The 26,341-nt window shown below is 30.8% G+C and overlaps 2 protein-coding genes across 2 annotated transcripts; both read left to right on the top strand.

Moving 5' to 3' along the window:
* The first annotated feature begins 17,472 nt into the window (after nt 1-17,472).
* On the top strand, nt 17,473-21,593 carry LOC126677825 (hydroxymethylglutaryl-CoA synthase). Its single transcript, XM_050372622.2, has 12 exons — nt 17,473-17,724; nt 18,103-18,209; nt 18,307-18,439; nt 18,535-18,678; nt 18,840-18,998; nt 19,378-19,451; nt 19,544-19,619; nt 19,739-19,794; nt 19,900-19,987; nt 20,359-20,499; nt 20,917-21,066; nt 21,189-21,593. The coding sequence occupies exons 1-12, from the start codon at nt 17,662-17,664 to the stop codon at nt 21,390-21,392; spliced, it is 1,395 nt and encodes a 464-aa protein (XP_050228579.1). The 5' UTR covers nt 17,473-17,661; the 3' UTR covers nt 21,393-21,593.
* Nucleotides 21,594-22,814: 1,221 nt separating this feature from the next.
* LOC126678841 (transcription factor TCP9-like) lies at nt 22,815-24,449 on the top strand. The gene has a single exon (XM_050373751.2). The coding sequence runs from the start codon at nt 23,169-23,171 to the stop codon at nt 24,363-24,365; it is 1,197 nt and encodes a 398-aa protein (XP_050229708.1). The 5' UTR covers nt 22,815-23,168; the 3' UTR covers nt 24,366-24,449.
* The last annotated feature ends 1,892 nt before the right edge of the window (nt 24,450-26,341 follow it).

Below are 26,341 nucleotides of genomic sequence, written 5' to 3'. Positions count from 1 at the left end.
GAATGTTGATAGAAATATTCATATAATTCATTGAACGACTACATTACAAACCATTGACCTATTCAAATATCAAAATTTCTTTTTAATAAAAAAAAATCAAAAATTCTTTACTTTGAACTACAGCTCAAGTGATATGGTATATATACTGAACAAAATTCTGCTAAGATCATGCCATTAAATTCTCTCCTTGGGACCAAAAATCTCCTTTTTAAAATCAAAAATCCATTTAAAAAGAACAGAGATAAAAACGATCAAAAAAATATTTAGCCAGTTATTTATAGTCGTCAATATGGGTCTAGTTTGAATGGTCAAAACACCTCTAAGTACATCAAAAGGTTGAGACTTTGAACCATACATCCATAATTAACAACTAACAATCGATACTCTAATGAATCGATTATCATTTTTATAAAAAAATTAAAAAAAATTATTTATAGTCATGTAGCTCATGAATATTTCAAGACACACTAGGCCTACAGACATTGTCAACCTTCGAAAAGCCCAAGTACTGTAGGGAAGGCCTAGTATCTAAATGAGCTTAGCAATTTAGCCCAGATAGAAATATTAGGGATTTATCTGTAGGTTTTAAACACTAAATTAACAGTAATATTTGGCCTTCCAATATCCGAGTTATGTTTTAAATGGATTAGAATATTACCAATTATCAAAATAAATAGTAAAACATGATATTTAAGATGTTCACAAATATTTTCTCAAAAACATTATAAAAAATTATTATTTTTATATCATAAACAGTCAAAATAAATTAAAGGTGGCCGTACTCTTTTTTTTTCTTATAAAAGGAAATTATTTCTTCATTTTTTATGTAAAAGAAAAAAATAACCCATTTACAGTCTTGACTCATTACACTTGCACATGCATACACACCTACCAAACTACCAACCAACAACCCATGGTTTCATAAATATGGGAGCAAATTTGGGGATTTTAAAGTACCAAACTAAACTATCTCAAAAAGAAAAGTACCAAACTAAACGGTTTAAAATGATCTTATCTGGAATCACATCTACAAGTAAATTAAGTCTAAGATTTTTGTAAGATGAGACGAACACAATGAATACGTGAATCAACTAATATATTTTTTTGAGAGACTAATCCATTTTAGTTTAGTTAATTTTAATCAATTTTATCTATTTGAATTTTTCTATAAAGTTTGATAAGTCGATTTTACGAGATAACGCAGTTGTAGTTTAGATAGTTTCATGATCACCATCTAACATGATACTTTTTCCGTACCAATACAATTGTTAGCTTATTCTTTTTTATTTTTTGAAATATTTGTTAATTTCTAGTTAAACACAATTTTTAATTTTATTTATATGGTTTATTTTAAGTGCACTATTTATTGTTATTGTTTCAAAGAAGTGAATTAATCATATTATATAAGGATGTAGAAACAAAACTAAGATAAATTTATAAAAATTATAAATATTAATTGTTGTTTTTTCAAACTGTGTGAAATGATAGGGTGGTCAATTTATTTGATGAGAGTGTGATTTAAGTACCGCTTGATTTAATTATACTCTAAATTTTAATTTTTAGATTATTTTCATTTTGTCTATACCAAAATTAAAAGTCTGGGATTTCATACACCCAAATGCAGAAGCCCATAAGGTTGGTCTAAAATCGAAATAGATTATATGAAGTTTGCAACACTTATAAGAGTATGTTTACTCTAATGCCAAATCAACCTCACAATGCGATGATTTAACATTTTGTATGAAAAACACATTTCTATTGCAATGCTATTTTCTATGCCAAATTAGCATATGTTTTTTTGATAAAATGATGATTTATTAAGCTCACCCACAAGGAGTGGGAGGCAAAAAAAACAGAGACGGATCAATCAAAAGTTCCACAAAAATTCTCTATACATCTGAAAACATCATTTCCACTAAAAGGAAATCTAGGATGAAACGAAACATAATACTGAACCGCCTTGCAAATAACTGAGAAAGCCAAGTCTTCAAAGGAACTCGAATCCCCGTTGAAAGTTCTGTTATTTCTAGCTTTCCAAAGCTCCCAAACTCCATAAAACCAAATCAATCTCCACAATTCTCTATAGGAAGCAATAGAAAAAGACATCCAAAAGTTGAAGAAGAGATCAATCGAAGAAGGAGATATCCAAAAAATATCACATTTGCCCAAGATAAAGCACCAAAATCTCCAAGCAAAAGAGCAATGAAGAACAATATGTGTACTAGTTTCGACTTCCTCACAAATCAAGCAACCAATTAAATCTGGGGTCAAAATACCTCGAGCAACCAAAGAAGCGTTGGAGAAGATACGGTCCCGAGCCAAAAGCCATCCGAAGAATTGGACCCTTGGAGGCAAATTCCACTTCCATAATGACGGAACAATGGTGCCCAAATTGATGTTAGCTGCTGTCCCTAAGGACTGAATCTGGAAAAAAAGAGAAACATCACGAGGAACCAAAAAATGATGCTTACCCTTCCACAAAAAACTGTCGCTGCTGCTTGGAATAATTTTGGCCGAGCTAACCCGAGTTTGCAGCATCACGAGCTGCTCCTGCTCCCCAAGCCGAAGCCGTCTTCTCCAAGAAAACGGAGCTGAAGAAACTGCCACGGCCAGCTGAGCCGAAGAAGCTGCCGCACCAAGCTGCAGACCTGCTGTAGCCGAATCTAGAAGCAGCTGAGCAGAAACAGTAATCTGCTTGTTCCTGGACAGCGCAAAAAGGGACGGAAATTGCTGTAATAGAGGACAATCACCCACCCAATTATCTTGCCAAAAAAGAACCGAGTTACCATCTCCAACCCTTACTGAAACATTGCCATTAAATAATCTCCAAATTGCAGAATTCTTAACACAAGAATTATAAATTCCTTTCCAAAGATGCGAAAAATGAGCCACGTTGCAAGAATCAAAATCTTGCCAAACATTGATTGAACAACTCTTCGAAACAACAAAAAACCAAAGAGAACACTTATCTGTTTTAAACTTCCAAAGCCATTTACAAAGTAAACTTTGATTCTTAATTCGGAAAGGAATCAGATTCAAACCACCTCTGTCAAACGGAAGACAAACTTTATCCCAAGAAATCTTACAAATACCTTTCCCAACCGGATTGCCAAACCAAAGGAACCTTTTCATACAACGGTCTAGAGAAGAAATAACCGATTGAGGAATAACCATTGAGCCCATAAAATAAACTGGAAGACTATTCAAAACGGACCTGATCAAAATTAATCTACCCGCAGGGGATAAAAGATTCCCTTTCCAGAGGGCTAGCTTGGACGCAAAATTAGAAACAACTGGCTGCCATAGGTTAGCTCGAATAGGTTTAGGCGAGAGAGGAAGACCGAGATAGGTAATAGGAAATTGACCTACAGAACAATGCAAAATAGCAGCCGCCTCTAGCAGAGAAGCATCATTCACATTAATACCAAGAACAGAACTCTTTTGGTAATTAATTGCTAAGCCTGAAATCAACTCAAAACACTGAAGAAGCCTCAAAAGATTCTGAAGCATAGCTTGATCATTAGGAACAAAAATCAAAGTATCATCTGCAAATTGAAGAATGGAGACCGGCTCAGAGTACCCATCAATATGAATTCCATCTAATAGACCCTGCTGAATAGCCTTACTAAACATAGCTTTTAAACCTTCCACAGCTAAAACAAAAAGCATTGGAGATAGCGGATCCCCCTGACGAACACCTTTCCCCATAGAAAATTTTTTTGTGGGAGTACCATTAACCAGAACAGAGAGCTGAGAAGAATCAAAAAAAGCCGAAATCCATTTGATCCAAGTACTATCAAAATTCATCCTGCGCAGCATCTTAAGAACAAAATCCCAAGAAATACTATCAAAAGCTTTTCGAAAATCCAATTTCAGAAGAATAACTGGCTCCTTACTCTTCTGAGCAATGTGAATAACTTCCGAAGCTATCATGTGACAGTCGTGTATGCTGCGCCCCTTAATAAAACCAAATTGGCAATCTGAGATAAGAAAAGGCAAGATAGGAGAAAGTCTATTGGCTAAGACCTTTGATAACAACTTAAAAACACCATTAATTAAGCTGATAGGCCTGAAATCAGAAATATTCTTTGCCCCTTTTATTTTTGGAATGAGAACTAAGAAAGCCGTGTTAATACCTGCAGGGAACACTCCAGAATGATGAAAAGTATTGAAGAGATCCAAGATGTCAAACTTCAAAACGTTCCAAGCTTTCTTGTAAAAGAAATAATTAAACCCATCCGGGCCTGGAGCTTTATTTCCATCACAGTCCTGTAAAGTCTGGTAAATTTCTTCCTCTGAGAAATCAGCAGTAAGCGAGGCCGCAAGAGAATCAGTAATACTCTTAACTGGCAAACTCTGAAGAGAAAAAGGCACTCTCCTACTTCTAGAGTAAAGCTTCTTGTAAAACAAATGAATCTGCTCTTTGACCTCTGACGGCGAAGAATAGCAGACATTGTCGACCATAATCTCTGAAATCAGATTATTTCTAGAATGAATTGAAGCAGAAGAATGAAAGAATTTGGTGTTCCTATCCCCAGAGAGACTCCAATTCAATCTAGATTTTTGTCTCCATAAAGATTCTACCTGCTTTGAAAAGAAGTGACTCTCAGCATGAAGAGTAGAAAGCAAATCCCTGTCATCATCTGATAAATCTGAAAACTCCGCAGAAGCCTCTAATAAGTGGATAGATTGCAGGCAAGTATCCAGATTCTTGTTAATGTTCCCAAAAACGTTCTTGTTCCAATCTTTGGTCATGGCTCGAAACTTTCTCAATTTTTCTACTATATCCGTGCAATTAGATTCAGAGATGGAAGTCCAAGAAGATTGCACAAAAGAAGGAAATGCCTTATTGTCCCACCAGGCATTAATAGACTTGAACGGTTTTGGACCCCAGTCCATAGGCATCTCAGAACGGAATAAAAGCGGAACATGATCAGAGAAGCTACGAGGCAGCGCTGAAAGCAGGCAGTTCGGCCAAGAGGAAAAAATCGAATCCGAAACAAAGCACCTATCAAGCTTTGATTTGGAAAAAGAATTCTGCCAAGTAAAGAAACGACCTTGAAGAGGAGATTCAATCAACCCTGAACCCGAAATAAAATCAGAAAACTGGTGCATAGAAGAAGTAAAAGTCGTGCAATTAAGTCTCTCCTCAGGCAAAAGAACATCATTGAAATCTCCAATCAAGATGCATAACTGGTCCGAAATTAATTCTGACATCAACACATTCCAGAAAGAGGCACGCTCCGTAGCACAATTACTAGCATAAATAAAAATTAACCGAATAGGAATCGAATGCCATAAGAAATCCAAGGAGATCCATCTATCTCCTTTTGAAATCCTACTAGGGTTAATCAAGGTCTTATTCCAAATGCAGATAAGACCCCCAGAAGCACCTGAAGAAGGAGAAAAACTGTAATCGAAATCCAGATTCGGCCAAAGCCTTCTAACAGAAAAATCATCAAAAGATTCCTGCTTAGTCTCAATGAGACCCATGATAGAAAGGTTGTTTTTGTTCACCAAAGATCGAATAACCCGCTGTTTCCTTGAAAACGATAAACCACCACGACAATTCCATGAAATACAATTAAATGTATCAGACATAAAAAAGATTAAAAAAACCTGGCTAGTTAAACTCCTCAAGAGTCTAACTCTGATTCCTTGTGCAAGCTCTGAGAAAGTAAATCAGTAATCACCTCTTTATGTTGAGCAGAAAAAACACCCAGTTGTAAACCCATGCTCCAAGTCTTCTCTAGATCAATAATAAGGGGAAATGGCTCAACTGAATTATTCCTGGTTGCTATAGTAGTCGACGGCGTGGAGATGGGATTTGCTGAATGAGATGCCTCTGGAGAAATACTTCTATTATGGATAACAAGTTTAAATTTCCTTCGTTGAGTAATATAACGGTAATCTGGGGACTGCTTTGAAGAGGGAGTGAGTTGGGCCTGAGAATCCAAACGTTGGTCAGAAACATCAGGTAAAGGCAACACCGCTGGAACCTCAAAACCCGGTGGAACTGAATCTGCTGAACTGGCTTCTTCTCCAGAAAAGGTACCTGACTCATCAGATGAAGAATCTGACTCCTCAAATTCTGGCGAAAGCACCGGTTAAATTTATTATAAAGTTTTAGCATATACCAAATTTTAATAAATATGTAAATTAACTATAAAATTGCCATTAAAAATTACAATCACATTAAAAATTTGTTTACAGTAATATTTTGTTGTTGTTCAATTACTATTTTGTCTATTTTCTATATTGGTTTTTTACCCTTTTTGATTTATATATTATAAAATATTTTTTAAAATTGCGTGATACCTTTAATGCAATGTAGAAATGAAAAAAGTAAATTTTTTTATATTATAAAAATAATTTTTTAATTTTTGTATGAATAATAATTTTTCAAAATTAAAATGGGTGGAAAGGAGTCCTACTTAGTTTGAGTATTAAATTAGAGTAGATATTTAATTATATATCAAAGTTATTGATGACTTTCAAGTTTCAACATCTCTTTAGTTTTTTTTCCTTCTTTTTAACTTTAGTTTGTAGGGACTCAAATGTGCTGCTGACTATAGCAACTGGGAAGCATTCTCTGACTTATAATTAAAAATTTAAAATTAATAAATTCACATTGATTTAAATGATAAAAATAATGTAATATATGTATAACAAAACTTATACTGTTATGCTTACCATGCTAAACTCTAAATAAATAAAAAATTTAAATAATTTTAAATATGATAAACTTTCATAAGTAAAAAAAATCAAAATCAGGGCAGTATTAGTATGACTTTGTAGTTAAAAGAATAAGGACATTATGGAAATATTAAGAGGATTGGTAAGACCAAACAATAATTCAGGCAAATTTCCAAATCTCCATTAATTTTCTTAGACGTGATGTGTAGTTAGAATAATGCGGTTTTACAGAGTATGGGCAGTTGACAGGGTCTGGCATAAAATTATAAAAATTATTCAAAAACTTGAATTGGAAGTGATATTTTTTGAACAAAGGGTGGGTCAACGCTATTTTTAAATTTATAATACGGAGTCATTTAATTCAATTTGTATTTTTTAAACAATTAACCTCAAAATTCTTCATTTTATATCAAATTATCCCATAATTGTATTTTTAAAACGCGTAAAATATAAATCGAAGATGAGGTATGCGAAATAATTTTTAGAGAATTGTCTGATTGTTACGATAAAATTATCCTAAACCTATTTTATGTAATAAAAATATAAATTATCGGGTTATTTGACCCAAAAATAAAAAGTTTCGGAGTTAATTGCTTTAAAAAATACAAATTGAATTAAATGGTCCCGTGTTACAAGTTTAAGGGGGCGTCCCTTTGTTTGATATCTTTTAATTATATTAATTGAATAAATATTGTTATACAATTCAATAGCCTTAGTCTTAATATAAAGTTATTCCATTTTACAGTTTTATGCTTTTAACTTTATAAATAAAATCTCTCTATTTACATCTCTATAAAATTTATTTATAATTTTTTGACTATATAAATTACCTTTTAACTATTAACTACTGATTCATATAGCTATATTCTAAAAAAAATTATAATTCTATTATTCTATAATTTATATTATTATCATTATCATCATCATCATCATCATCATTATTACTATTAATATTACTATATTCTTTTATATATGACTTATAATAAAATTAAAAAAAATAAATAAATTTTATCAAAAATATTAATTAATTAAATAAGAAATATAATATTATTTTATTACTTGTATTGCATGTCTTTTATGTAATTTTTTTTAATAAGTATGTTAATTTATATATTATTTTTATTTTTATGTTTATTGAATTTGATTAGTTAAAAGTTAAAAATTTTGTATTATTATATAGTAAATTATATTTTAATAACAAAGTTATTATTGTAATTTTTTGGATGAATTGATAAATAAAGTTTAAATTTTGGTTAAATTGTTAAGATAATAAAATAGTGCGCTGCTCAGGCTCCGCTTCAAAGGGATGGTCAGTCTACACGAAGGTTCCCTCGTTATCAAAAAACAAAGGAAAAAAATTAGTCTGCTATCAATGATAGTAGTATAAAAGTAATAATATGATGAGAATGTTTTTTTAAATATATTATAATTATTTAAATTTTATTAAATCGAATATGAAACAGTTATATTTATAAAAAAAAATTAACTCTGATTACCTAACATGAAATCGACAACATGCTGCCTAATTTGTGGATCTACTTACGAAAACAAAAAATAAATTATCATTTGTTTCGCTGATAAAGCATAGTCTTCGATCAAACAGTTTCTCCATCACCTGCATATTGACATCTAATACTATCATAAGTTAGACTATTATAGCCATAAACGATTTTGTCTTTATTGTTAGAATATTTCCGATCTAGGTTTAATTCTTAGCTCATGGTAAATTGGATTGAATATTTGTTCGATAAATATTGATCTATTAAGAAAAAAAAGTTGGCTATTTATCAAATTTATGAAATTAAAATAATATAAAAATGGTTGTCGTCAGCTGTAAAAATAAATAATTAACTGCACCTGAAGATCAAAAAACAAGAATAAACGCATAGAAGGCTATGATTTTCTTTTTATAGAAAAAGGAGAGTTTATTTTTAAGAGAGACCTTTTTCTTATTATTTTAAAGATAAAAATAGAGTTTATGGTTGGAAAATAAATATTATGTTTTTATGTACAATTCAATCTCTTATGCTAAAACTGATCTAAAATTTCCTTAATATTATTATATAGTCTGATGACTGATTGTCAAAATTTATCGGGAAAAATTCATGTTAACAGTGGTCAGCAGCTTGGTCGACAGAGAGGTCGACACATGGTCAACAACGTGATATGTCCATTGTTGATTAGTGGATGTTAATTTTTGTTTATTTATATGAATGAGTGTTTTTTTAGTATTATCTAGGTGTATCTTAAGTGTTTTATTTGGTGTTCTGTTGAATTTTTTTAGTGTTTTTTTAATTTTTTTTTCTTTGATGTCTTATTGGTTGGTTTTTATATATATATATATATCATTGTTTTTGTGTTTTTAAATGTTTTTTTTTTGTATTTTATTGAATTTCTTGCCAGTATTTTTATAATGATTTATTTTGATAAAATTCCCAATTAAAAATCAAAATTAAATTATTAAAATAATTATAGTGAGTAATAATAGATGGTATCATTATGATATTTTGTCCAGTCCCCTTCACTTGTTAATAATAAATGTATTGAAAATATATTTCAAATTTTTAATTTTTGTACACACAATTTAGGTATTTTATGCCTTGACACAATTTTTTGTTAATAATTGGAGAGAAAGATTACTCATGAAAAGAACAGAATATTTGGCGTTTAGATATTTGAGTTATAATTTATTGGTGTTTCTGTACAAATATACATCTTTCTTTTTAATAATTTATAGAAATCAAACTTCAAATAAAATAGATACTATCAAACACGAACTAATTTATTAAGCAAACTTTTATTACCTAATTCTTTATTATATATTTTTTATTAGTTAAAATTGGTCGTTGAAGATCGTAATCTTATTTTATTACGATACAAAAGTTAGGTGGATATAATTTTGTCAACTTCAGCTCAATTATAAGTTTAATTGATTTTTCTAATAAAACACTTTCAATATAGTGGACCTTCTCCTATCTTTTTTTTGTCAACAAAAATATCGAAAGTAATTTTATATAGTGGACCTTCTCCTATCTTTTGGTATCCAATTTTATAGGGATTCTATTTCCATACTATTTATTTATAATTCAGTTTAGGAATTTCATGCATAATTATTATTAATTAATTACCATTATTTATATTTGTAAAAGAGATTCTACTTATTTAAATACTCCACGTAGTGGATTTTGTGAATCCTCATTTCTCTTGTTTGTGGAATTATTTAGTTGTGTATTGGTGTTTGATAATAATATGCACGTAAATGAAATCATGGAAGATTTATACGATATATTAATTTAGTTTCCAACTCAAATTTTAGATATAAAGGCATAAATATATAATCATGCTAAGAACATGTATATATATTTTATTATAGAGTTTGTTATATGTATAACAAGGAATCTAAAACATGGCTGAGAAATTAATGTGTTTTATTACAATTTCTGATCTTCAAGTCATAGTCACCTCTTAGCACAAGTTTTCTTAAACCTTTAATTTAAGCTTTGTGTCACCCTCGTTTTAAGCCAAAGTCATATTAAATATTAAAATTCCCACATTTAAACCTCTCTTGGTCTAATTATAAGGAAACTTTCAACAATCGAAAGTAAACTTCTTGCCAATTTTAATTTGGAAAACATATAGACATTATTGGTTTGAATGAAACTAAAAGGATATCGTTCTCTTGACTATTAATCATCGGTTATTTTTAATTATTTTTTAACTAATTAATATTACTTATTAATTATCTTCTTCTTTTTTCAGTTATTCGCCGGTTTTATAATTTTATATAATGAAATCGGGACACTATCAAAAAATTTAAGATTTTGGTTAAAATTTAAACCGTATATATTTTGATTTATTTTATTATTAGAACTAAAAAGAACTATCTTTTGGCTGAAAGAAAAAACAAGACATTTTCATTTTATAAATAATTATCTAATCTACAATTTACAATAAATCTCAGCTCATTCGGTTATGATTCACAGGTATGACAAAGACATGGCCAACGAATTATAGGAAAAGTCTAAAGCAAAATAACAAAGACATGCCAACTTTTTCGTCAAACTAACTATTTACTAAAATTTGAACAAAATTACAAAAAAAATTGCAAGTGAGTGGAATTTTTATTATAATTATTTCCTAAATATTTTTGACATCTAATTATGTCCCTTTCTCACCAAACTGGAAAATGGTACTCCATCTCCATGTAGCTTATTTTTGTCTTTGATTGGTGGGGTAGTCAACATGACAATTCATATGTACATACCAAGTTTTGGAAGAATTTTTTTATAAATAAATCGAATTTATCACGTCATCCGTATATTAAACCACTTATAATAAAGCATTTTATTAAAATGATGTTAATATTATACTAATTATATAATAATGTATTCAAATATTAATAGTGATATTATATAAATTTAATATACTTTTGGTATTTATAAATTTGATAAACGAATATATGTGCCTTGGTATTCAAATTGGATTAAATTTTTTAAATGTTAAAAAATATTGAGAATGCTATTTGATGTAAACTATTGTTTTATTTTTAAATTTTTTAAATATATATATAGTTATAAATGTGTATGTTTAATAAACAGCTATAAATTATTTTAAATCATTTATAATATTATGGATTTTTTAAAGAAAAATAAGTTCAAGTGGGATAATAATAATTGTTAATAAAATAATAAGGGGCAACTAGTAGTTACACCCTACAATTTTTTTATTTTTTTTGTAATTATCAATTATGTTTATATAGATGTAATGTTTATGAATTTTCAAGTTTATAGTGCAATTTATACTTATAACTAAAATTCAGATATTATTCAAAATTATAAACATTTGAATGAAGGTGGTGTCTGATAAGAGTGGGAAAAAACCCCGATCAATACAACTAACGGAAGCAAAATCGAACAAACGAGACAAACAAAATATAATTAACCGGTCCAATAATTTGATTTAGATTTCAACTTTAAAATTTTATAGGCAATTTGGGATTCTCATTTTAGTCAACCGGCCGTGGAAGCTTTTACTCGAGGGGGTACGCCTGGCTGATAGTTTTTTTTTTTTTTTGAGAAATGATGATTATATAAGCACTACCCCAAGAAGTGGAAGGCACAGAAAAAAAAACGATTAGCTTCCGGCAAAAAAAGTTAAGTTCCGAAATACATCATTACCACTATAAGTAAAACTAGGATTATGAAACTTGTAGTGATTCACTCCTTTTAGGTGTAAGATTCAAATTTTTTAGAATTGTTGTTAACTGATTAATCAATTAAGTAAATTTTTTTATAAAACATATACACAATGTATTTTTTAAAATCTTTATAATAAAATATATTTTCTATTCTAATTATGTAAGAAAGTCTAAATAGCAAAATATGTTAAAAGAAAATTTTAAAAATAGCAAAATATACATAACAGAGGTGGCTTTTTGGTCCCTTTTTGACCTCTCTCTATATATTTTCTTAATGTTATCGACTATTTTATCCTTGTATATATTTATATCGACAATATAATATTTTAAAATTATTAGATAAAATATTAGCTTCATCATTTAATTTTCAGTAGTTAGAGTTATTAAAAATAATATTATATTTAGTACTTAAAAATTATAGTGATTATTCCACTCGAGAATTATATTTAAGTATTCAAATTTCAATTTTATCAAACACATACATTATATTCTCCTTTCTATTATTTAAAAAAGAATCAGTAATATAACATTTTTATAATTTAAAATTATACTCTATCAATATACTTTTAATAGGGGAAATGATTTAATTAGAGGAAAGATGCACAATATTTTAGTTGTTATGAGTTAATACATTAGTGTTTCATGTTTCATCCTTAAAATTCTATCTCCACTATCTTTGTCCTTTAAAAGAAAAAATTGTAACTCCTACATCTGCTTCAAGATAAAGATCATTTTCCTATTTTTCTTTTCATAAATTTCTTATTTGTTAATTATTCGTGTCAATATATTATATATCTTCATATAGGTTGTCAGTATATTACATTTCCTCTTGGTCCTAGAATTGAGCTGTTATTTATTATAATAGAGAATAAAAATTAAATCTAAATTTTTATGTTGAATTAATAATATATTTATAATAAAATTATACGTTAACATAAATCTATGAAATTATATAAATATTTAGGTAAATTTAATTCGCCATATAAAATTGAAAGTTTCTATTAAATATGTGGCATATGGCGTTATTAAGTACTCCGAGCATTTAATAGCATTTAACAGTAATTATAAAATTACAAATCAAGGTGCTGTTCAATGATTGGTTATTTTTGTTTAATATCGTCATGTGTCACACATATAATAAAAATTAACAAATAGAAAATATTATATAATTCTCTTTTTTAACCCATCTTTTTAACCTATCTGACGTCACATTATAAGAATGGATGAATTAAAAGTTGATTTTTAAGATATAAATACTTATAGAAAAATTTGATGAATAGAATACTAGCTATGTAAGAAAGATAATAGAAGGTGGATCTAGCCACGTACGAAAGATTAGAGGAGATGGATTAAAGTGGTGGGTTGTAAAACACTCTCCTTAACAAGATATGTTATAAACTAGATTTATTTAAAAGGTCTAATCACTTAAAAGCCCTCAATCTTTAAACTATTTTTCAATTGCACCCTGACATTTGAAAACTCTCTCATAACCCTCCCACCTTTAAATTCCATTCCAATTACACCCTAACGTAGGAAACTCCTCTCAAAATCCCTCCACATTTAGATTTTTTTTCAATTGTACCCTAAATTAGAAATTTTTACGGTTTTGATTTTAAAAAGTTATTGGATATAATTTTAGAAAGAATAATTTTTTACATTATTAATAATATTATTGTTTAATTAGAATATAGATTAAAAATGAAAAATTATTTAAAAAAAATTCATGTGAAAAGTGGTCAATTTAATACTTTGGGGTACAATTGCAAAAGAATCTAAAGATGGGGGGGTTCTGAAAGAATTTTCCTACGTCAGGGTGCAATTTAAACAAATTAAAAGGTGGAAGACTTTTGAGTGATTAAGAGTCTATTTAAAATATCATGAATGAAATTGACACGTCGGGGCACGGGGGATTAAAAATGGCCAATTGAGATTAAAAGTTGAGAATCAATTCAATTTAATCCATAATTTGACAAAAGGAGGGAATCTTGGTATTTATAGAGGAGCATGTTTCTTTAGGCGAACAAAAGATACAAAAAAAAAAAACCCTTAATAACTTAGTACTAAAGATCAAATAACCAACGAGCTATAGCTCAAATGGTATAAGCGCTGGCAGCCAACTGCTAGGTCGTGGGTTCGATTCCTACCACAAGCGCTCCCCCCTCCCCAATTATCAAAAAAAAAAAGATCAAATAAGTTCAAGTTGTAAAAATAGATTAAAAAATTCAATAGTTGTAAAAATGGATTAAAATATCCAAAGAGAATGGAAAAACCATCCCCATAAACTATAAAGAAAACCGAATTACATTACCCCTCGATTCACCAAAAACGCTCTATTCCGACCATTGGAACGCGACATACTCTAAAAAACCGTTGCATTTCACCTAAAAACGCCGATGATAATTTTTTTTAAATTCTGGAGGACCCCTCCTCCTCTCTGAAAGAGGGGCAACTGCTCCTCCTCTTTCGAGGAGCTATTATGCTCCTCGTCTCTTCCGAGGAGCTATTATGCTCCTCGTATGAGGAGCATAACAACTCCTTAGGCGAGGAACAGACTTGCTCCTCGTGGAGGAGCAGATGATCCTCATCTAAGGAGGAGTATGCTCTTCCTTTGGCGAGGAGGAGCACCGAAAATTTATATATATTTTATTTCAAATTCTATGTACTAATTTGAATTTTTTAAAAAATAATAACTATTCTAAATTTTTTATCAGGAGAGTGTGTTTCACACGCAGTGTGAGAATGAGCGAGGGTGCGTGAGAAGTGTGTTTGACCCGGTTTATTATAGGTATTATTTTTTTATTCGGTTTTATAATTTTAGACGTATTTGATATTTCGTGACAAGTTCTGAGGATTTTTAATCTTTTGTTCTTCTTTAGGCTATCAATGGAATGAACATTCAACCGTCTGTCAAGTCAAGTCAGTTTGAGCCGAATTTAGACATTTTTATTTTTCATCATATTTAATTCAAACTCAAATCTGTATATATTTTATTTATACTTTAAATTAAAATTATACTTGCATCCATATAAATTACATTTTTAAACCTGTGAATAGAAAGATGCTTTATAATCCATATTTTTTTTAATCTAATTATTTTACCCACTTTATATTGTAAGATTTCATTCGTTCAATTTCTACCCAAAAGTATATATTTTAAAAAGCAGAATTTAATCAATTCACTCTTTAATTGTCACGTTAGACGGTATAAAAAATTGAGTTAAAAGTGTCATAGATTATATTACTCTAAAAAAAAATGTGTTAGATTATATAGCATTATTCATCAGAATAATAAGTAGCAGTTCCAATCCCAAGTTTATCATACATTAAGAAAAATTAGATCCAATTTTTTTTTTTGTCAACAATTAGATCCAATTAAAATTTCGATTTTATCCACTCCTGATTCATCAGATATACTTAGTCACGTGGCACGTGGATTACATATAAAATAAGATTACTTACTTTAAATTATAGATTTAATTTCAAAATCAATTGCTACAGTAATATTACAGTAAATAATTTATATATTACTTTATAATCGATAATAACACACTTTTCAAAATTATTTTGAACAATTGAACATAATTACAAGATAAATAAAGTTTATAGAAGTTAATATTTTTTTTGTTCTTCGCATTTCGTCATTTTATATAAATTAAAAAACTAATAAATATATCTTGATTTATATATACTAATTTTAAATTTGACTAATTCTTTAATCTTAGAGTATCTCCAATGGTGCTTTTTATTTTAAAGAGCATTTTTAGTAAAATAAAGAGCATCTTTAAAATAGAGAGTGCTATTTTTATTTTTACTCCAATGAGCTCTCTAAATTTAATTTTAAATTTTAAATTTTTACAGATAATAATAAAAATATTAAATATCAATAACATTAATTCAATAATTTTTTTAATAATAATAGTTTTATTTAATTTATTTTTTACAAAAAGTAATACTAATAATATATATTGATAATATAAATTTATTTTTATTTTAAAGCTATTTATTTATTTATTTTTTATATTAAAAATAATTAATATTATATTTTAAAGTAAAACTAACTAATTTATTTTTTAAAATTTAAAATTTAAAATTTGTTCTTTTAAGATTTGAAATAGAGAGTGAAAATGGCTCTCTATATGTGGAGAACCATTTTCACTCTCTTTTCTAAATTTAAAAAATAGAGAGTCCATTGAAATTTTAATTTATTGCCAAACTCTCTAAGTTAAAGAGTTTGTCAATTTTAAAAAAATCCTTTGGAGATGCTCTTATTAAGTTATTTATTAATAAGAATAAATTTGAAAAAATAAATGCTTTTTTTTAAATTCTAATATGATAAATATTATAGATTAAAGAAATTCTCAAATGCGACAAATATTGTAAACTGAACAAAATAAATTTAATTAGAATGAAAGTATACTAAAAAATTAATTATTTTTTTAGCATGTGACCTTTCGAAATTATTAAATACTATTAAACTTGACTATAAATGACATAAATCTTTTATTTGATGGAGAGTATAAAATTATTATATATTAAATATATTCTTAAAATAGTATATAAGCCGGACATCATTCTACTAAAGTCTCTAAAAATCTCTCCTTTTTCATATGATAAAAGAGTGTTTATCCCATGCATTGGTTGTGCCATGTCATAATTACAACAAGCCAATGGGGATTTGCGATAGGGAATCTTTCATTTATTACTTAATTTTTTTATTATGAATTTTTCCACATGGCTAACGCACCATTGGTTTGTTGCACGAATGACATGGCGCAACGGTTGCGTGTAATAATTTTTCATGATAAAAACTACTAATTTCAACATTATTTTATTATATGGAATTTCATAATTCAAAGACTGTTTTTAATTTATGAAATAAGTGCATAATAAAATAGTTACTCCCTCCGTTCTTTTTTAATTGTCCATTTAGCAAAATATATTTGTCTCTAATTAGTTGTTCATTTAGAATTTCAATGTGAATTTAGCTATTTTCTTCCAAATTTACCTATCCCTAATAAATGACTCCATATTTTTATTTAAAAAGCATTTATTAACTAATAGGGCTATATTAGTATTTCTCTTTATAAATTAAGACAAAATAAACACTATTTTAGTATGTACAATATTGGCTAAATGGACAACTAAAAAAGAACGGAGGGAGTATTTTACAAGAGTGATTTTATTTTTTGTTTTAATTTATGAAACAGTTATTTTGTAAACCTTTTTTTAATTTTAAAAAATAAATAATAGCTATTTTATTTTTATAAAATAATTATTCAAATTCAGTTCAGAATTTAAACATAAAAAAAAATGTTCCCTTTTGAGTTTTATAGAATGTAGAAAAAAAAAAGAACAGCAAGGGACAACGACATGTGATGTTAGCAAAACCTTGAAGAAAAATAAAATGAAAAAGGACCCACAATTTAAAAGTTTTGAAAGATTCCGAAGCTTATACTTTTACACACCTGGACTAAATGGCAAGAAGCTGTAAATAAGAAGAAAAAAATGTCCAAATTGAAATAAAATTTGTGAGCAAAAACCGTCACGAAGGGTACATTTGACAGACAAGCGAGCACCAGCACAGCAAAGCACAACAGAAGAGTAAAATATTTTTGCGCTATAAAATCTGGGGAAGTCCCACAATCTTGATGTGAGCTAGCCCCCCTTCTCAAATCCATTTCCCCTTTCTTATAGCTGCTTTATAGCATTCATTATTTCTCTCCAAACTCCATTCATTTCTCTAAACAAGAATTGTACTAACAGACGAAATGACAAAGAATGTTGGAATTCTCGCTATGGAAATCTATTTCCCTCCTACTTGTGTTCAACAGGTGATCATTTCATTCCTTTTGTTTTTCATTAGATTTGATTTTCTGTTTGTTTGTTGAGAAAATGAAGGAAAACGGAGAAACCGAGGCCGATTTCTGCATTTCCAAAAGAAAATTTCATTATAATTCTGATTTCATCATTATATTCATTTTTTAAACTTATGCAAGCGTAAATTTACTTGAAAAGTCATATTTCTAGCTGTACGCACTTAATTGTCATTTTTAGAGCTTTAGTTTAGTTTTTGTTATTTGATTTGATCCGATGGAATATGTATCATTATTTAAAAAAATTTTATAACTGCAATTTTTATGCATGCATTCATAATATAGATTTGGTGATTTTGATTTAATTTTTTTATACCTGTTGAAACAACCGAACAGGAGGCGTTAGAGGCACACGATGGAGCAAGTAAGGGGAAATATACAATTGGACTTGGACAAGATTGCATGGGATTTTGTACTGAGGTTGAAGATGTCATCTCCATGAGGTTAATTTTCCATATGTGCTTTTAATTTTCTCTAATTTAAATTTTTTGTAAAGATTAGTCATCATCATTACTAACTTTAGTTTTTGATTTGGTTCAGTTTGACAGCTGTTACTTCACTGCTTGAAAAGTACAGTGTTGATCCTAAGCAAATTGGCCGCTTAGAAGTTGGTAGTGAAACGGTTATTGACAAGAGTAAATCTATTAAGACTTTCTTGATGCAGATTTTTGAGGTATATTATTTTTAGAATGCCTTGGGATCTATTAATTGTCATCCGATAGATTTTTATGACTAAAACGAGTCGTGTTTGTGTTGTAAAATATACAGAAATATGGAAATACTGATGTTGAAGGTGTTGACTCGACCAATGCTTGTTATGGAGGGACTGCAGCTTTGTTCAACTGTGTGAATTGGATTGAGAGTTCTTCGTGGGATGGTCGCTATGGACTAGTCGTTTGTACTGATAGTGCGGTATGGATCTTCATATCCTTTTGACTATAAATATCTTGCTTGAATTCGAGCTAATTATTTGAGCTAAGAGATGCTTTTGCACTTCTTACGTGCATGTTGATTCAGATGTCAAATAACTTGGTTTTTCATTCACTTAATAGAAGTTTTATTCTGTTTATCAGGTTTATGCTGAAGGTCCTGCAAGGCCTACTGGTGGAGCCGCAGCCATTGCTATGTTGATAGGTCCAGATGCACCTATTGCTTTTGAAAGCAAATATAGGGGGAGCCATATGTCTCATGCATATGATTTTTACAAGCCTAATTTGGCCAGTGAATATCCGGTAATATTTCTCAATTCCCTGATATATTTGTCTTGTTTATATATGTCATGCTCCTTGCAGTCTTTGTCTTTTTTAGCCAAATCTAATTTGCTATATATGTCATCCATAATCAAATGATTTTTATGCAACATCATTTGATTATGGATGGCTCTAGAATCTTTGGAATTGCAACACCCTCAATAACATGTCAAGCTACCAACCAAAAGTATTTTGTTTAGGATTTTTGACAAGCTAGAAATCAGCCAACTACCAACAGATAAAGTTTTGAGATACTAAAATAAATAGATCAAGTCCTATTAGTTTAGAAGAATTGGTTGTTTGAAAATGCTTCTCTCTCTTATGCAATGCATTTTTCATGTGTTTGTATTTACCATTATAGGTTGTGGATGGCAAGCTTTCTCAAACATGCTACCTCGTGGCTCTCGATCTATGTTACAAGCATTTATGTGCCAAGTAAGGCTATTTTAAGTGCTCAAAGCATTTTTTACAATTTAATGGTTGGTTATGACTTGTGATGTAAATACCTTTATTTTTAAAATCTGTAGGTACGAAAAATTTGAGGGGAAACCATTCTCTATCTCTGACGCTGAATACTTTGTCTTTCATTCACCCTATAACAAGGTAAATTATGGACTATAATCTTTCAATTGCTATCATGTTCATTGTTTTAAATAAATGTTTGGAATCTTCAAAACTGCCATTTTACCGATGTTTTAACACTGGGTATTGAACTATTGCAGCTTGTACAAAAAAGTTTCGCTCGTTTGGTGTACGATGACTTCGTGAGAAATTCCAGGTTCCTGCCTTTTTTTCATAGATAAATAATTTTAATGATTTTGATTTGTGAACTACTATTTACTGTATGAATTTCGTATTTAATTGTATTTGCTCTTACATGCAGCTCTATTGATGAGGCAGCTAAAGAAAAGCTTGCACCATTTTCGACTTTATCTAATGAAGAAAGCTATCAAAGCCGAGATCTTGAAAAGGTATGTTTGGACAATTTGGCTGTTAAAATTCGTTTTTTTTTTGTATAACAAGACAGCTTCTGATTTCTGATCCAAATTTTCATAAAGTTATAGTTGGACTTGTAAGGATGTAGATCATGAGTTTGGTGTTGCTGGTTTGTAGATATACTTTGGACCTTTGGTTGATTCTGTTAATAAAATATAGTTTGATGGTGAAAATGCACCTAACAAATCACATATGCTAAACAAGTTAGTTAAAGAATTTTTTCTCTTATTTCACCAGTCTAAATTATTTTACATGCAAAATTTAGTTGTGAACTGTGAAATGAAATCCACTTTCTGTCGCATTTTAGCATCCTGCTGAATAGTCATTTCATCTCATGTATCTGCAGGTATCGCAGCAAGTAGCCAAGTCTCTTTATGATGCAAAGGTGCAGCCAACCACTTTGGTTCCAAAGCAAGTCGGCAACATGTATACTGCATCTATATATGCAGCATTTGCATCCCTTCTCCACAATAAAAACTCTGAACTGGTAATGTGTTTTATTTTTGGGAGCTTTTTTAAATGCTACCATATGCTACTGATATTTAATATCAGGAAAAATTACAGAAATAGCATAAAATCGGTCAATATTTCAATATATAATTATTCAAAAAAATAAATCATTTTGTACGTTCCATGTTTTCACTTTGTACCTAAAAATTCCCACTTTATATGATCCATGTCGAAGATGTGTTAGCAATTTGTTTCTTGTAGGCAAAAAGAAAACGTTAAAAGTGAATTTTTTTTGGTTTTTTAGGTAAAGATAAACTTTTTGAGCTTAATATATATGTTTGAAAAATAAGGGTTTTTTTTGGGATAGTTTTGTGGTGATCCCTTAAAATAAACTCTCATACACCTTTCCTATCTGTATATTCTAGTGCTTATAGAGTAATTTGACTACTCGCAGGCAGGCAAGCGGATAATACTGTTCTCTTATGGGAGTGGTTTGACAGCCACAATGTTCTCATTGAGACTGCAAGAAGGTCAGCATCCATTTAGCTTGTCAAACATTGCATCCGTGATGAATGTTGGCGCGAAATTGAAGTCAAGGCATGAGGTAAACTGTTGATTTCCTATAATTTGTAGAAGTTACAAAGATGTATGTTAGTGATAAGTGATAAAATTGAAAAAATATATGCCGTTAAAGGCCCTATACTAAATCGAATTTGTCTTGTTCAGTTCTCCCCGGAGAAGTTTGTTGAAACCATGAAGTTAATGGAGCACCGATATGGAGCAAAAGACTTTGTGACGAGCAAGGATTGCAGCCTGTTGGCTCCGGGAACATACTATCTGACAGAAGTTGATGCAATGTATCGAAGATTTTATGCCCAGAAACCTGTCGACAACACGATTGAGAATGGTTCCATTGCTAATGGCCACTGAGAGCAATGAAAGTGGTAGAATTTAATTTGAACTTTTATGGTACTTGGCTCTTTGTTTAGTCTTAAGAACGTTTGTGTTTCTTTTGAAGTTTGTATTCTAAAGCAAATAGTTTGTTCGGCAGTAAGTGTTTCGCCGTGTAATTTTTTTTGTTTTCCCCCTCAATAAAATTCTTATACGAAAAAGTCTTGTTTTCCCCTTAAATTATAATTTTTTAAAATTTATATTTAATTAACTATTTAATTGAACTTATTAATTATTATATATTTCATATGTTATTTGATGAAAAAAAAAATCAGATTTCGAACTAAGCTGAAATGTAGTGAATCGAATGGCTACCTAGTCTAATGATTAGCTTTGGTTCAGATCAATTTGAAGTAGACCTATTCATGGTTTTAAGTACCCGTCCAGTCTTGTTCCCCCAGGTCCGAGCTTTCGTCCCAAGGTTGGCTTCAATTCGAGTCTGAAAAAACTTGCTATTTTATAGGTGTCAGGATTTGCATTTTTATGCAACTTTTTATGTAAGTCCGAGAAAGCCCAACCTCAACCCGTGGTAGGAAATATGAAGCCCGAATTGGGCTCCGGCCAAACTTGCGCTTACATAAAAAAGATAACAAAGCCCTCGGGCCTCAATCGAGTCCGGCCATGGGCAAGTATAATTTGGGTTTAAAATGGAACCAAAAAATCAGAACTTTGAACTCTGCTATGGCTTTGACATTATGGGCCAGCCATAACTGTCCATTTGGAAACAATTGTTAGATCTACAATAGAAGCATAGTTATATTGTTTTTGATGAATGATCAGCGTAAGCTAAACCCAAATTGATCAGAGCCCAACCCAACAATCATTACAAGCCTAATCCTGAAATCAAACATGCCAATGGTTGCTAGATTGGTTAATAATTCAACAACCAAGAAAGTGACTCTCCAAATTAAAGTTTGAACCCCTTTTATTTTTACTATGTTTATAGATTATCCACAAATCAAAATCGATGATGACTGTATGAACAACATAAGCCCAAGTTTAGCAAAAGAGAAGGACTCAAACTAGGCCGATCTGATCTTGTTCAGTAAAAGTAATTCCCATTAGAGGCAAAAAGAAGTTTCAAAAATGGCACAAACAATTTGCTTGCAGCCATCATCATCACCAAACAATGCCAATTTTTGTTTTTACGTGGACTCTTTATTGAACCGAAATTTAACATTATTATCAAATCTCGGAATATGAACTGCCCGCAAGCCCACATACTTTAAATCTAGCTATAATGGCCAGCAATCCAACTTCAATCATTCTAGATTAAAAAAAAGCGTAGTCAGAATTCGAACCCGCGACGTTTGACATTTAAATAGTTAAAACTTAAACCATTAGCCCAAATCTGTACGGGCTAATGCCAATTTTTCTTTCTCCTTCCCGATAATGAATCATGGACCACCAAAAAAAGCATCAACCAATAAAATCGATCCACTTGAGACTTTTCTGACACCCACACTTGTACACCACCCAATTAGCTTCACTCTCTAGAATGCCACCACCACCACTGGGTCCACTTGAATTGTGGGACCTCTTTTTATTTCACCAACTAATTCCTGACACGTCCATTTTCCATGATCTTATCCCATCCGTTTGATTTCTTCTTACTCTCCCCACCTTCCAAATCCCTAACCAAAGCTTAATATTTTACACAAACACCAAAAGAGAAACAGACAGAGAGAGATCAGATACACAAAACACTTATTATTTTCCTGGGAAACAAACACTCTTCTTTCTTGAGAAAATTAAATGGACGCGGATGATGATGAAGGAGGTGGCTCTGATCTCAGTACTAGCGCTGGCGGCGGCGGTAGTGGTGGTGGTGATATGCATGAACAATATAATTACGAGATTAACATCAATAACTCCAACAATACTAATAATGCTCGCTCTATGATTTCTACCATTGATGAGACGGACGCGTTTCAACTTATGCCGTTAAAAGAGGAACCGTTTGACTCCGACTCGCCTCCTCCTCCGCAAGCGCCGCCGTCTATTGGTATGGTTCCGATGGCTATGAAGATGCCAATGTCTATACCCATGCCCATGCCAGTAACGGCCAATAGCAGTGCGACAAATAGACGCTCCTCAACCAAGGACCGCCACACCAAAGTAGAGGGGCGTGGCCGGAGGATCCGAATACCCGCTACATGCGCCGCCAGGATTTTCCAGTTGACCCGAGAATTAGGCCATAAATCAGACGGCGAAACCGTCAGATGGCTTCTCGAACACGCCGAACAAGCTATTATTGAAGCTACCGGCACTGGAACCGTTCCCGCCATAGCAGTTTCTGTTGGCGGAACCCTAAAAATACCAACAACAACACCAAACAATAACGACGGCGCCGATACCAAGAAACGCAAACGCCCTTCGAATTCAGAGTTTTGCGATATTAGTGAAGCGCCAGTTGCTCCGATTTCTCAAAGCTCCGGGCTAGCGCCGGTGACCCCAACCGCCGTAGCAGCAACTCAAATTCCACAGGGATTAGTACCCATATGGGCGGTGGCCAACACAGGTGTTAATATGAATATGAATATGATGATACCCGCTAACACTTTTTGGATGATACAACAACCGCCAACTGCAAATCCGGCGACCCAACAGCCGCCGCAGCAGCCTCAGTTATGGGCGGTCTCACCTTCAATAACACCAATTTTCAACGTGGCAGCCGCCGCTAGGCCAATATCATCATTTGCTAATAATAGTAATGACCAGTTAGCATTACCCATGGAGGTAAAGGCGGTACCGTCGCCAGCGGCTGTAGTGACGAGTACGTCTGTGGGAGCGAAAGTGGCGAAGAAGAAATCAACGGTGGCGGCGAGTGTGAGTTCTAGCGGCGGTAGTGGGAGTAGCAGTGGCGGAAAAGCTCAAATGTTGAGGGATTTTTCTTTAGAGATATATGATAAACATGAGTTGCAGTTCATGAGTGGTTCTGGTAATGAGTAAGCTTAAATGAATAACTAATTGTAGTCACTAATTCATATGATGTTAAAGTAAATTAATAAGATTAGTAATCTTTGTTTTGCTTAATCCATGATTTGGTAATTGGTATTTTTACGCCTGAAATGTTAAACATGGATTTGAAGAATGTGTTTGGTTCTACTTGTTGCAGTGCTAACTTTTGGTAGTTGATACTTGATAATAGACAAAACCTATTTGTATTTTATCACCTTTATTTACAAAGTTTTTATCATCTAGTACTTTTGATTTTTTTTAGTTCCTTTATTACATTTATTTGATTTTAATGTTCTTATTTAAACGGAATTTGTCAAATTTGTTATTGTATCACTCACCATTAGCAAATGATGATGTCTTTAAAGATCGGAGTTTAAAAACAGCACAATTCAAGAGCCTCTATATAAATATTTATCTATTTTTTAAAAAAGAATTGTTATTTAATATATATATATATATATATATATATATATATATATATATATATATATATATATATATAATGAGCAAACGAAGCACATATTCAATTAAATAAATAAAAATTGAAAAATTACCAACAAGCTGTAACTCAAATGGTATAAGCGCTGGGCAGCAAATGCCAAGGTCGTGGGTTCAAATCCTCCCACAAGCGCTCCCCCCCTCCCCAATTATCAAAAAAAAAAATTGGAAAATTATAATTGTAATTTTTAAAGAATAACCAAATTGAATTAACTTTGGATTTTTGGTGGAATTAACAGGTTTTTTTTATAACTAGATAGAAAGAAACGTTTGTGAAAAAATTTAAATCTACAACTTTGACAATTTATTATCCAACACTTATAATATTTCAGTTGGATCAACTGATTTTAAACATTGAAGTAAAGAACAAATATATATATCCATTTTAAAGGGTTTTTTAAAAACTATCGTCAAAATGCGCATTTTCAAGAAAAATAAAAAAGAAAGAAAATGTAGACTTGGAAGGTAATCACGTGACTTAAGATACCCACGTGTAGCCAAGATTAACTTTTTATTGTGGACCACACCACCTCTACAATGGTGGGTCAACAACAAGCAAAGAAGCTCATATGTAGAGAATCCTCCACGCTCTTTTAATTGCAACTGTAATAACTCTTCGAAATTTTCGCTTTTCAATTAAAAATGTGACTTTCACGCGCAATATCTACGTAGCTAACAGAAAGCTAATATACATTGGAAATGTGGATCCTAGAAGTGTGGGGTCTACAGTCGCAGCTGTCCAGTTGGAGATTAAAAGCGTGCAGCTAAGGCACGGTGGGCCCAGTCTCCCCTTCTGATACTTAGTGGGGTCCTTGCTGGATGGCTTGCTTTTCTAGTGAGGGTCCATCCTATCATCTGTGGACGGCTCTTGATTAGGGATGGAGGTAGGCATAATATCCCTTCAAATAATATTCCTCATTTTTAATTTTATCGGTATTATTTCAATTTTTCTTATATCTATATTTCTAAATTATAATGAAAATTAGGTTTTTATATTATCATATTTTATTTCCCTAAATATTTATAATATATAAAAATAAAATATATATTTAATTATCCAATTTTTTATTTCAATCAACTGAAACAAAATAAATCTTAATATTTCAATATATTTTCTAATTAATTTATAATAAAAAATTCATAAACATAAGATCTAAAAAAACATTCTCAAATAAGGAAAATGACTTACCTTGCTATAAAGAAAGAACAATAAAATTCTCCTAATAGACCAGTAATTAGCTGGACAGTTAAAAAAAACAGCAACTAGCAATAAACTTATACCACATCAAAAATTAGAATTTTTTTATTGATTGAGAAAATAATTACAAAATGTTTTTTATCGATCTATCTAACATAAGTAACAAGATATTATTTAAACAAGGATGAAGAATAGAAAAATAATCGCTAGTATGTTGACGTCAGCTACTCGCTGCCAACGAACACAAATAAAAAAAGCATATTCTCCTCCA

The sequence above is a fragment of the Mercurialis annua genome, linkage group LG4, assembly GCF_937616625.2.
Source record: "Mercurialis annua linkage group LG4, ddMerAnnu1.2, whole genome shotgun sequence".
Lineage (NCBI taxonomy): Eukaryota > Viridiplantae > Streptophyta > Magnoliopsida > Malpighiales > Euphorbiaceae > Mercurialis > Mercurialis annua.
The sequence above is the reverse complement of the archived record's forward strand: the minus strand, read 5'-3'. Positions and strand labels throughout refer to the sequence as shown.